Raw genomic sequence first — 13,633 nt, 5'->3', positions numbered from 1 at the left:
TTCTCAATACCGATTTGATTGTGAACTGTGAGTTCTAATCCCAATACAAATAAAAATATTCATTCTTTTCTCACTTTCACAAAATAAAAAAATGAAGAAATTATACATACGAGCTAACTAAAATTCAGTGATACTTACATATGAAGTCTATAATCAAATATTTTGAATAATACGACAAAACTATTTTTGGGACATATAATTTAAGTTTGTGATAACGACAAACGTGTCCTTATCCACACATGTCCCCAACTTCATACGCTTAAATCTTTTGATAATTATATTACACTTAAATACCCATTAGTAATAGAGTCATTTTGTCATTTTGATATATTCCATTATAATAGAGTCATTTTCCTTTTTAGTAAAAATTAATATATTTTTTCACATCTACGTTACTCTCTCTTACTTTTTTCTCTCTTCATCTTTCTACTCTTTTTCATTTTCCACTTTATTCTCTCTTTACTTAGCTCATCTAACACAATTTTTCTTAATCTTCGTACTGAAAATAAACGCCTCCATTATTATGGAACGGAGGTAGTAAAACACTAGAGCTAAATAAAAATAAATTAAGTAAAAATAGTGAAATATGTCTTCTTTCATGGAGTGACAAAATACAAATGATATGAGTTTGTGAATATTGACTTTATTTTCGTATTTGGTTGAATTTCGAACTATGCAGAGATAAAATAAAATATTACTATTAACCAGAAATTTAAAAAAAAAGAAAAGGGAACATTCAATTCGCTCTAAAAAAGAAGTGGAACTTCCAAAAACACCCTTTACACGCTCGGTGTAGAAACGCTATCAGCAAGGGGTAGAAACGGAAAAACGCACACGCTCTCCCTCGCCGCTGCGGGAAGACGACGGCGGCGGGGATGACGTGGCAGTAGCAGCTGCTGAACAGGTGTACTCAAACGTACAACTCTCCTTTTCGTCGATGAAAATCTGCCTGGACCTGCAATCCACACTGCAAAACGGCATATCCCCTCTACAAATACACAAATTAAAGACCTCAGTCCTCAGCAATCAATTACAATTACGAATTGAAATTGGGGATAGAGTGAGAGAGAAGAAACGGAAACCTACTTGTACATGAATATGTCATTCCCCGGCAATAATTTTCGCCGGCAGAGGGAGCAATTCTCCAGAAATCGGGGGAAAAGAGAGGAATTGGTGAATGGAGGAGAGGAAGGTCTGATCATGGCGCCTTTGCTGAGAATTTGGGGGCTTCTTCTGATGTAGTTTTCGAGGATCACGCTTAATCCTACCATCTCACGTTTCATTGCTGCGGCGGAGAGATGGTGGAGATTTTGGGGGGTTTTCATCGGAGTTTTATAGCAGCTATCAATCTGTTTCTGCATTTAAATTTTTTATTTTTGAATTTTTTTTATACTTTTTGTCGTTTTGTGTCCGATGCTGCAACTAGGGATGTCAATCGGGCCAACACAGCAAATTTCGGGCCAACCCTATCGGTTCCGGGTCAATCGGGTGTGGGTTAATCAGGTTGTGATTTTTTTTCGGGTTATAAAAGTTTAACCCTAATCCTAAAAGGTTGGGTTTTGGACTAGCCCAACGGGTTAATCGAGATGCTACCGATAAAATTAACATGCTATCAATCTAATAAATAATGATAAAAATTAGTTATATTTATAAAATATAAAATATTTAATGATGATAAATTTGATAATTTGAGATATATGTTTAAACTCAAGTATAAATATTATCAAATATTAACATATTTTGAGAAAATATAAAGCATGTTTTAGAAATTTATATATATATTTTTTTGTGAATTTAAACTTTCTAATTTATTTATATATTATTATATTAATAAAAATTTTAAATGTGATTGATATACTTAATATAAAATTTAAAGTTATTTTTGTAGTTATCTATATTATAAAAATAATCAATGAAGTGATGAATTAGAAGTCAAACAAATAAAACAATAGAAATTTTATCGGATTTTCGGGTCTAGTCCTAACGGGTTGCGAGTTATTCGGATGCAGGCTAATAATTTTATCTGGCTATAAATTTTTAACCTTAATCCTATAAATTTTGCGAGCTATTCAGGTCCGGGCTACACTGACATCCCTAAGTGCAACACTCTTTTTTACTGTGCGTGGCATTTTACTGCAGTCATTAGAGCGGCGGTAAAAAAAATTGTTGGCTTCCTTATCTGTATTTATTACTCCTAAGAAAAATTGTTATTTTTGGTATGTGTATGTTTTTACAATTGTCAATGGAGTATTTTTTTTTATGATAATAATAATTGCTTAGATTCAAAACAATCGTCACAATAATACACTAATACAAAGACTATATACGTAAATTAGGGATGTTGTCACTTCAAAACTATTTTTGTGGATACAAGAAATATAGAGTAAAGTTTGCCATATTTTAATAGTAATAGTTGGATGTCGTCACTTTAAATTATTTTTGTGGATACTAGTAGTATAAGTGAAGTCTGAATATTTAAAATTTGCATCATATTGTAGTTAGTAATTGTTGGATGTCATCGCTTCAAAGTTGTTTTTGTGGATACAAGAAGTATAAAGTATTAGTGGTAATTGTTGTTGACAATCTGAATTTAACTTTTTCAAAATCTCTTTTTAAATTTTGTCTAAAGGAGTCGTATTGGATGACTATGAAATAGTTACACATTGATGCTCACATGAATTGCATGAAATAAATTACATCAGAATCAAACTACTAATACAAAGACTAGACTTCTATCGAATTAGTTCCACACTGATTTCAATTGCATTTTTATTTTTGCTTTTAAGTATCCACGTATATTAAATATGTAAGTATTAAATATTCATAAAATATGCGTGGTTGGGAAAAATATAGTTAATACGCTAATATTATTTAAAAAATAATGATTTTTTTTATAGAAGTTAGAGTGGGTCATGCAATAAAATTATTAATTACGGGATTCGCACTTTGTATAATGAGATTTGGGAGTAAAATTAGAACATGACTAGTAAGGTTCATAATTAAATTTTGTTAACATAATTTGTACTACATTGTTCCACATCCTTAAATAAATGAATAAAATTACAAATCTGATGTTGAATTTTATATTATTTGTAAAACTAATTATGTAAATAATAATTTAAATTAAAGTTAAATTAAATTAAATGTATAAAATAAAACAAATCATGGTGACATGTGAATATAGTAAAAGGTTTCATTTTATTTGTGTGTTGAGTTGTGTGGACTCTACTACCACAAATGAAAAAATGATACTATGGGTGAATCGAGAAATAAATTGCAACATTTTTTTTTTTTTTTGAACGGATAAAATATTTATGACAGGAATAGCTAGGGACCAAATAACTTAGATAGGAAAAAGAAGAGTAGAACACAATAAAATAGGTGTTTATGTTTTTTTATAGTAATTTCTATTTGCTACGAAATATCTGACCTTAGGAATTTTATATGATTGAAATTGAAATACCGTGAGCCAAGAGTAAAACAACTGCGCCCATCGATATTTCTTTGAATTAGATTACTTATTCTATCTCCTATATTTTTAGTAATTAAATTCTGTTGTGTACATAATATAACTAAAGGTTAGTATAATCATAACTCAGTCCCTATTATAAAGCTTATTGAAATTAGTAAAGTCATTATTTCAGACATTAACGAGTAACGTCAAATTAGTAGTAGTACATATACTTAAACCTAGAAAAACAATAATTAATGAGATTTATCCAAATAAAATAAAAGCAATACACTATATAAAAAAAAATGCCATTTGCCTTGCAATAATTATTTTCCATCTTTCCTTTTTACTCAATTAGTATCTATTTATTAAAATTTGCATCCCACAATGGGCAAAAAATCAATTACCTTCAATTAAAACTAATTCATAGTAAAAAACTAAAAATCGACACTCTAATTATGATATCATCGACAATAAATACATAAGCAAACATCATTGCTAGCTAAAGCCCATTTTCTTTTACAGAGACGTCCGATTAATTTCGATTTCTAGATACATAGGATTTAGATTCCATCACCATCACAAAATATCTAAAATCTATCCTACTCATCCCATTGATTGAGTTGAATACATATACTAATTTAATTCGAGTCCTCTCTACTAAATTTCAAGCAGCTAGCTAGTACCATACTGCCTCAAATTAACCCATGATGTATAAATCACACCCTTTTTTATTATTAAATTTCCAAAAAAAATTAAAAATCGTAAACAATTAAATGAGGTAATTAATTAATTACTACTAGTATTCTTCAATTGTTTCTGCAGTTTTAAGTTTTTAATATTAGATCGTAGTACAAATTTTCAATTATTAATTAATCATGATCTCATAGTATTAAAGGAAATTTTTGCTTTTTCATTGGATATAATAAATACGGAGTATATAATAAATCTTTTAACTAAAATTCCTTTCAATAATCTTTTAAAGTTTTTTTCTTGTTTTTGAAATGGCTGGCAATGGCATCGTAATATGTTTTGGGTCCTATTAAGATGCCATCTTTTTTTGTTTGTTCTTTTTTGCATATGTGATGCTTGATAACACAAATACCTAATTTGATGCCAATAATTTCGTATAGTTATAAACACTCATTTATAATTACCCCTTTCAATATAACAAAAATATCATCTATGATAGCTAAAGTTTTGAAGTGCAATGCATCTATGATCTATTGCCTAATTTGTATAGTAATTATCATATTTAGGGGTAATATTCATATACATTTCGTAGTATTTTTTTTTCTAAATGTTCAATGTTTAGAAGAAAGCACAATCAGCACAACATTATATTAGATCCCCAATATACAATGTCATGAAAATATCTTTCAATGTTGCTAACTCTTTAAGTCATACTAATAATTTAGGAGACTTGATAATGGTTAAAGTAAAATGGGGTTTCTTTTTGGGAAAAATAGATGCTATAGATGTAAGTTTCTAATTGTGAACATAATATAATATTTGGTACTCCTATGATAGCCACATAAACTTACCTTTCATAGCTCAATATGTTGAATATTCTTCACCCTTTGAGCTAATAAAGTACTAGAAATGACAGGTCATTTAGCATCTATTTGATCTTTTTTTTTTCAAGAGTTATCGATAAAATTCATACTAGCTAGTGAAAAGATATATGGACTAGATTAGCAAATTGATTTTACTTAATTAAAGTTGTAGCATTAATTAAATAACATAAAATAGGTCAAGCATCCACGAAGCAATTGATACATACTCCTATTTCTGTAGTGTAGAGATATAAGAAAAGATTTTGAACGTAACTATGAGTACATAAATTTAGAATTCTTAATTGTCAATCTTTTCTGATGTGGATTTTAGATAATGACAATGATATCTAAGTTTTGCCAAACTTTTTCATACAAGAAGTGTCCATAGACAAAAATTGGTTGTCGGTAAATTATAGTACTACTAGTAGATAAAGAAACGTTCATCCATAATTATTAAAGAAGAAAAACAATAGACAAACAAAAAAAATTAGAAACGATCATTATGTTATTTATAATGTTATTGTGGGAATAATACTCTAAGACCATTTAGTGGCAAACAAATGAAGGGCATGAAACGTGCGTGTGAGATGATCAAACAGCAGAATGGTAATGTTTGGAGCCAAATATCTCGAATTCGAGTCTACCATAATGCGACTTTTAAATTTATCTATTTGTCCACTAATGAAGGGCATGAAACCCTATAAATAAACTATTTAGTTCTTATAAAGTTATGGAAATAATACTATACTATTATTCTGTAAATTGTTATTATATAGAAGACGAAAATCAAAGAATAATTCATATACCAATATTTTTTGGAAAAGAAAAAAAGAAAAAGGACGACAATTTGAATAGAAGCATGAGATGAGGGGCAGATATGCAATTTTAAAATTTGATTTTTGACGAGTGATAAAATGGGCCCGAATGTCGGCCCATATTAACATAAAGGATAAAATAGCTATATTCGGGCCTTTCCTTTTTTATTTAATTATGGGGCCCACATTTTAGGCCCAAATTTTGAAAGGCTAAAGTGACAGCTACTATTTTGGCCACGTTTATAATGACAAAGGAACTCTAGTAGGTATTCGATTTTATATTTACTATTTTAGCCAAGAATAAATTGAGTTTTATGATTGAAAATTGATTTTGATTCGATTGAATAAATAAGATATGATAGTTAATTTCAGTGCAATCAAATATAAGTAAAGTTAGCCTTGGCTTACTATGGATGTCACTCTTTCATGCGACAAAATTAATCTCAAGAACGTAAATTTAATCTCAAAGAATCTCAACATATATTAATTTTAAATATTAACTATTATTTTTATTTGAATTTAACAATGTCATTGTATTTTGAATAGATATAGAAAGTGTATGCAATGCGTCCTAGTAAATTAGAGTTACACGTATGATATTATTCAGTCTATAAGATACACGTGAAAAAGGTGTTTAATCGTCCTACCCAATGCCGACTATTATTATTTTTATCTTGCCTTTTGTTCTTGTAAATCCATGAAATTATTGGCATTTTGTGTGCATTTGTAAGCAAAATCCTTGTTTTTTTTTTTTTTTTTCAAAATCGGATAGATGACAACCGAATTTTCAAATTTTCAAACTATTAAGTGGAGAAAATTGGTCATATGTTATTCTACGATTCTACCGGTTATGTTCGGAGTCAGAATTTCAGAATTTAATTTTGTAATTTTTTGAGTATTTTCTATGCCTTAATCACTGAAACAAACTATATAATCTAATATATATCGTGTCAATGTAACATCTGGATTTATCAAGTATTGTTTTGTTCATTTTCTGTTGGGACTAACACTATTCCTCAATACCCATTAGAGAATAAATCATTTTATTAATTCTTAATATTCAATTTGATAAATTGTAGTAGAACATTTAGTCTTATAAAAAACTGTTCGATAATAAATTGTGTCAGATCTTAATTTTGGAAGAATGTCACGTAGAATTAATTTTGAGTTATAGTACTCCGTATATCTTAAGTTCTTAACTTTCTCGTTGCATAATCTCGAGCCAATTCAATATTGGATGGGAATTAATTTTAAATAATGGAACTTATTAATAGACTAAAAGCAATTAATTATACCTTAACATTTATTATTTTCTTTTTAAAAAAATATTATTTTCTTTAACACAAACCATTTATATTTGTAAAATGTTGACTTATGTAAGATTCAAAAGGCTTACTAGAGTTATAGCTTTAATAGGTGCAACTCTATTTCATTTGATAAGCTAAAAAACCACATTCAACTCCACCACCTATCCTATAAGGTTTTAATTAAGATGGGACAACAACAACTTGATACTACTAGAACTATAACTTTTTTTTTTTTTTTTTTTTTACTAGAACTATAACTTAATGTAACTGAATTGATTTAATTGAATACTCCCTCCGTTCCACATAATTTTAGTTTGACGTGGGTACTACTTTTAAAGTATTGGTTTTATAATAAAATGTGAGTAGGAATGAGTTAGTGGAATATGAGGTTCACTACCAAAAATGGTAAAAATGAAATGGATAAAATTATGTGAGACGGACTAAAATGGAATATTGGGTAAAATTATGTGGGACGGAGGGAGTAATTTTTTCGGCCAAGATTCTCTAAAATTACATATGCGTATAATATTGTTATAATTTTTTGGATTTTATAAGTTCAGTTGAAAAATCTTACTGTATTTATTAATCATGATTTTAATTGTTACATATTTTTTAAATGACTGCATGATTTAATGGATTCAAAAAGTTAGTCCTATCCATTACGTAATCAAATTCCTAAAACGAAGATTAGATAAGATCGCTGACTCAACTCTGATATTTCAAAATAGTTTTAGTTATAATATATAATTAGCACCACCAAGTTGTTTACATTAAGCATTATGGACTAATTGATTAGAAGATAAATCGGTATAAATGAATTAAAGCAACCCATTTTAATATATAGAACGATAATCATATTAAATAAAAATTCGATTCACATAATTTGTTTGTATGGTGAAGTGTCATGCGATCTATTTAAAGATGATCAACCCTTTGTATCAGTCGAAAATTTGCGAAAATATTTTGATTACTTGGTTTGTAGATTTAATTAGTAAGAGGACGTCAAATGATGTGTTTTGATTTTTGAATTTTCCATAAAACTTATGTTGTGATTTCATATTTTTAACAATATTCATTAAAATAAAAAATATTATCAATCTTATTCGTTCACTTGGAACTGCAAAACATTTCTATTCAATAGATACTCCTATATTCTACCAAAATTATATTCTGAATGCACTATTGGATTGGGTAAACTAGACGTGTGAAAATTGATCATGCATAAAACGTGCTTCTAGTCTATTTAATTTATTGTTTACAATTTATAAAATTAGAAAATAGTGGCAATGATAAAAGACATGTACTCTGCATGGTAGATTATACTAGTATAGAAATAAGTCAGGATGGCACGTTATTAATTATATATCCACGAAATTCATATTTCACCTAACCTTTTATATTTAAATGGTTGCCCCCATAAATTATTAAGTATTTGTAACTTTGGTTTTCTAGTTGGGAAATGGAAAGCATTTGTTATTTGATGTGACTGGATTCAATATATTAGGTAACTATTTCAAAATGTATCCTCGGTTCTTTTTATTCACTTAAACTTATTCAAAAAAAATAATCAATTTTCATTTTTATTGAATTCTCTATCTATAGTAGTAAATTGGATATATATTTCATCATTCTTATTTCTAATTAGTACTATTATTTTTTTCTATCTCACGTTAACTCATATATCACATTAAAACTCGGGGATGTCGAATAACAAGACTATTAATAATGAAAGAGTACAATTAACTATTGAAATAGAATAATGTTTGATTATTTATATAGTTTAATTTTTAAGGTTGGATTAAGTTAATGTGGAGAAAAGTAAATGAAATATTTATTACTACTAAAATGAAAAAAAAACCGTCTCGCAAAAATGTATCCCAGGACAAACAAAATTTATTATTCATTTATTTATAAAATAGATCAATGCTACTAGTAAAGTACCTAAAAATATTTTAAAAATCTTCATTTAATTTGTAGCAAAAAATGATTTTCTTAATAATTTTTGTAAATACTAATCCCTCCGTTCCATGGTAGTGGAGTTATTTTGCTATTTTGATACATTCTATAGTAGTGAAGTCATTTTACTTTTTAGTAAAAAAAATCAACACATTTATTCTCACTTTTTTACTCTTTCTTATTTTATTCTCAATTCATCTCTATACTTTTTTCATTTATTGCTTTATTCTTCCTTTATTTCTCTCACTTAATACAATTTTTCTTAAATCTTATGCCGAAAAGAAACGCCTCGCTCCACTGTGGAGACGAGAGTATTTTTTGGATTTTGTATTATGGAGTGGAGAATAATTAAAATTTTGAGATGATATATCATTGGATGATTATTGATTGGGATGTGAAGGTAGTTATCCGTATATAAATCAATTATTTAATTAAATTTGATTTATTAATAGTAATATCTTTACTCAAAAAAGAAGAATCCAAAAGGACTACGATTCTACGAAACTAACTTGTTGGAAAGCGCCTAAAACATTTATTTATAAAAACAAGAAAGAAACATGAATTTGAGAAGGTGATCACCTAAAACATTTATTTGGAAAAAGAAAATCCATTTTCAACATAATTTATCTCTTTTATTGCCTCTTTACTTTGAGTATTGAAGAAATATAAAAATGTACAAATTATCAATATAAAAAGTTATTAACACTTAAGTCCAATTGTATTAGTAGTAAACTAATTCGAATTTCTAATTCTAAAATTATAGTACTCCCTCCGTCTCGGATAATTCAGCCCATTTTGACTGGGCACAGGTTTTAAGAAATGTAATGAAAAGTGAGTTGAAAAAATTAGTAGAATGTGTGTCGTACTTTTATATATTAATTTTATAATAAAATGTGAGTATGAATGAGTTAGTGGAATATGGGTACATTACCAAAAATGGTAAAAGTGAAATGAGACAAATTATATGAGACGACCGAAATAAAAAAATGGGATGAATTGTCAGGGACGGAGAAAGTACTACTACTTATTATAAAAAATTAAAATAAAGGAGAAACATTAATCAACTAATAGAAGAGAAGAGACGACGAAGGAGAAAGATGATGTTGGAGAAAGATTTATTTTTTACAGATAGGATCTACTTATCCACTTTATATACATATTTAATAGATGCTGAGCAAATATTTTAGTGTTAATAATTTTTAGGTGATCCCTTCGAATTGTATACATAATCAGTGCAAAAAATTGTTTGCAATCATTCCAAAATCCATCAAGGAAATCCGACAACTTATCCAGTTCATACAATTAATCGAACTAAATAACTATGATTTGTCGACAATTTCATCAAAAAAATCCGCGGAGTTTGAGCCAGTGGTGGCGATTTGTTTCCTCCGCCACCGCTCCGCCGTCGAGGGCCTCCAGCGCCGCCGCTGATTCGGAGCTGGTTCCTGTCTTCCGAGCTCAAGATGACATTTTTAAGAAGCCCAAAATGTTGTTTTCATCGAAGAATCGTTGCCCAGAAAGTTCTGTAAGTCTTTTGGTTAGAGGAAAAAAATTTACTAGCTTTTATCTGTTGAAATTATTGAATTGGTAAATTAGCTCAAAAATTATTGAATTGCTATATGTTGTTGATTGATCGAGGAATGAAAAATTACTGTCTTTGCTTCTGATTTTCTGCATGATTGAATTCTAGAATGTGTTTCAGGTTTGTGAATTTGTTTTCCTTTGTGTAGCACAGTGTGTGTGTGTGTGTGTATTAGAGATTCTTAAGTTGCAAGATTATTTATGCGGCTGATCAAGATTTGGGAAGATTCTTGCTTGCCTTTTGTTAGATTCTTGCTTTGCTTTGATTTGACTATTTTCTGCTCAAATATGATGAAATCTGGAATATTTTTTTGGCCTTTTATTAGATGATGTATGCTTGTTTGTTTGGAGATTGAGATTCTACTGAGTTTTATTGATGAGTTTTGATGGTTGTGAGAACTATTTAGTTGAATGTTATGTTTATTCGTGATTGTTTGCAGTGGAGCATGCCAATTGGGATTAGTAGGTGTAGATTTTCGACTCAAACTATGGCCGATGCCCCTTTCGATGGTGTGGTAGATGTGCCTTTGGCGCAGACTGGTGAAGGAATTGCGGAATGCGAACTTCTTAAATGGTTCGTTCAGGAGGTGAGTGGATTATCTTCCTTGCTCAATTGATGCTCCGGTGGAAATTTGACAACTTCTGGCTTTGTTTAGGATTTAGTTTTATTGGTGGGGTTTGACCTGTTCAATATTATGTGGTTTTTCTCTCTTCTTGTGATTCATATGTGTGTGTGTGTGTGTGTTCAAGTTATAATGCTATCTATTTAAAAGTTTTTAAAGAAATTGAATCGCTCGTAGGGTGAGCAAGTCGAAGAATTCCAACCACTTTGTGAGGTTCAAAGCGACAAAGCAACGATAGAGATCACAAGTCGTTACAAAGGAAGAGTTTCGAAGGTTCTTCATGTCCCCGGTGATATTGTTAAGGTAACACTAGGACCATAGTTTGGAAGCTTCCTTGTTGAACTTGAATCTAAACACACTATGCTTTACCGGTGCTCAATGGTAGTCTCGTAGTTTCAGGCTTGGTGTATCATATGCCTCGGTACAGATACCAGAAGCATGTTTTTTCTTTCTTTACGATGTTTATGGAGTTCTCTCTTGGATAAAAGTGAAGTTTGTACCTTATCAAGTGTGTTTTCTAATACTCTGTAGGTCGGAGAAACTCTTTTGAAGATGGTTGTTGACGAAGATGCCCTCTTTAGTCAGCCTTCTGAAATATTGGAAGTTATCAAGGCACAAGTTCCCGATGCAAGTAAACCAGAAGATGCTGGTCCAGGTGTCAGTAAACCAAAGGTTGGCGGTGTGAGGTCCACGCCTGCTGTTCGTAATCTTGCAAAACAATATGGTGTAAATATTGAAGATGTTCGTGGAACCGGTGAAGAGGGGAGAGTGTTGAAAGAGGATATCCTTGCTTATGCTGCTCGTGGAGGTGTTCTGAGCGAAACCTCAGCTTCTGCCGATCAAAGTCTTGAAGGAGATCAGATCATCCCGAATATTTCTTCGACATATGGCTGGGAGTATGAAGACCAGACTATCCCTCTGAGGTAGAGCACGTATCCGTTAACTAATTATCTTTTTTGGACTTCAACTAGGTGATCGAGAACATATCCGTTGATATCCATGTCTAATAATGAATATGAATATTGAACCATAAAACTACTGCTTCTGATTCTTGGGTTTTTGTTTTAATTTGCCACGTCTTCTTAGAAACTCGAGTGTTTTCCTCCTGCAGGGGATTCCAGCGTGCTATGGTCAAAGCAATGACGTTAGCTGCGAAAATTCCACATTTCCATTATGTGGATGAGATAAACTGCAATGCCCTCGTCGAGCTCAAAGCATCCTTCCAAAGAGCGAATTCTGATGCAGGCGTTAAGTACACTTTCCTTCCTGTTCTGATAAAGTCTCTTTCGATGGCATTGAGCAAATATCCCATGCTTAATAGTTGCTTTAGTGACGAATCGCAAGAGGTGACTCTCAAAGGTATGTCCACTCGAAACACAGGCTATTATTTCAGCAGGGCTATTTGATGTCGTTAACTGTGATGCTCGAGCAACGATAGTGTTGTTTAGTTATAGATTTGAGTAAAGATGAGAGTTTTCTGTAATCGTTACTTTTTTATGTCGAAAGGATCCCACAACATTGGTATTGCGATGGCTACTCCACACGGTCTAGTCGTACCTAACATTAAGAAAGTTCAGTCTCTCTCCATCTTCGAGGTAACTTGTGTTGAGTTCTCTTTCCTCGTCATGATCTGTGCTATTGCTCTTTATTCGGATCGTTTGCGCTCATTTCTGTTCTCGACCAGATCACAAAGGAGCTGGCGCGGCTCCAAGAGTTGGCCCTGGCTAACAAGCTCAGTTCCGATGACATATCGCGTGGAACCATCACCTTAAGCAACATCGGTGCAATTGGAGGGAAATTCGGCTCCCCCCTCATCAATGCACCCGAAGTTTCCATTATCGCGATTGGAAGAATCCAGAAAGTTCCACAGTATGACGAAGGCGGGAACGTGTATCCCGCCTCGATTATGACGGTAAGTCAGCTAGAAAAAATCCTTCTTGACAGTTAGTCGAATCAAGATCTGCCAAACGGTTAAAATCCCAATCTGCTGCATCTTCCTCAGGTAAACATAGGCTCTGATCACAGAGTTCTCGATGGTGCAACGGTCGCAAAGTTCTGCAACGAGTGGAAGCAATTCATCGAGAAACCCGAGCTCCTGATGCTTCACACAAGATGATCTGAGCCCGCCTGCGTCGCTGGGGATGCGTGGACGCCTGAGGGCGTCGCCTGAATACGAAAACAACGCGTACGAAACACAGCACAAGAAGTGGCGTTTACAAGAAGCAATAAAGAAAGAAACTGCAATGTAAGGACTCCTTTTGCTTTTCAAAGAAAAAGAAGAAAAAAACTAAAATTGTCTTACAACTGAAAGCTCGTTATCAGACTGCTTCGTCTCATTATTATC

The 13,633-nt window shown here is 31.3% G+C and overlaps 2 protein-coding genes across 2 annotated transcripts; one reads left to right on the top strand and one right to left on the bottom strand.

Moving 5' to 3' along the window:
- Positions 1-552: 552 nt before the first annotated feature.
- LOC125185145 (FCS-Like Zinc finger 15-like) lies at positions 553-1,346 on the bottom strand. The gene is made up of 2 exons (XM_048081635.1): positions 1,087-1,346; positions 553-988 (listed from the first exon to the last, which is right to left on the bottom strand). The coding sequence occupies exons 1-2, from the start codon at positions 1,323-1,325 to the stop codon at positions 805-807; spliced, it is 423 nt and encodes a 140-aa protein (XP_047937592.1). The 5' UTR covers positions 1,326-1,346; the 3' UTR covers positions 553-804.
- Positions 1,347-10,180: 8,834 nt separating this feature from the next.
- Positions 10,181-13,625, top strand: LOC125221657 (lipoamide acyltransferase component of branched-chain alpha-keto acid dehydrogenase complex, mitochondrial). Its single transcript, XM_048123842.1, has 8 exons — positions 10,181-10,610; positions 11,107-11,253; positions 11,467-11,592; positions 11,821-12,212; positions 12,401-12,648; positions 12,796-12,884; positions 12,974-13,201; positions 13,292-13,625. Exons 1-8 carry the CDS (start codon positions 10,407-10,409, stop codon positions 13,403-13,405), a joined length of 1,548 nt encoding a protein of 515 aa, XP_047979799.1. The 5' UTR covers positions 10,181-10,406; the 3' UTR covers positions 13,406-13,625.
- Positions 13,626-13,633: the final 8 nt, after the last annotated feature.

Source organism: Salvia hispanica, chromosome 4 (genome assembly GCF_023119035.1).
Source record: "Salvia hispanica cultivar TCC Black 2014 chromosome 4, UniMelb_Shisp_WGS_1.0, whole genome shotgun sequence".
NCBI classification, from domain to species: Eukaryota; Viridiplantae; Streptophyta; class Magnoliopsida; order Lamiales; family Lamiaceae; genus Salvia; species Salvia hispanica.
This window is presented reverse-complemented; position numbering and strand designations above follow the sequence as displayed.

Coding starts and splice junctions, on each gene's coding strand:
- LOC125185145 (XM_048081635.1), bottom strand. CDS start 1,325: ATGAAAACCCCCCAAAATCTCCACCATCTCTCCGCCGCAGCAATGAAA. Junction 989..1,086: donor AATGACATATTCATGTACAA/GTAGGTTTCCGT, acceptor GTGTATTTGTAG/AGGGGATATGCCGTTTTGCA.
- LOC125221657 (XM_048123842.1), top strand. CDS start 10,407: ATGATTTGTCGACAATTTCATCAAAAAAATCCGCGGAGTTTGAGCCAG. Junction 10,611..11,106: donor ATCGTTGCCCAGAAAGTTCT/GTAAGTCTTTTG, acceptor GATTGTTTGCAG/TGGAGCATGCCAATTGGGAT. Junction 12,649..12,795: donor GCAAGAGGTGACTCTCAAAG/GTATGTCCACTC, acceptor TTATGTCGAAAG/GATCCCACAACATTGGTATT.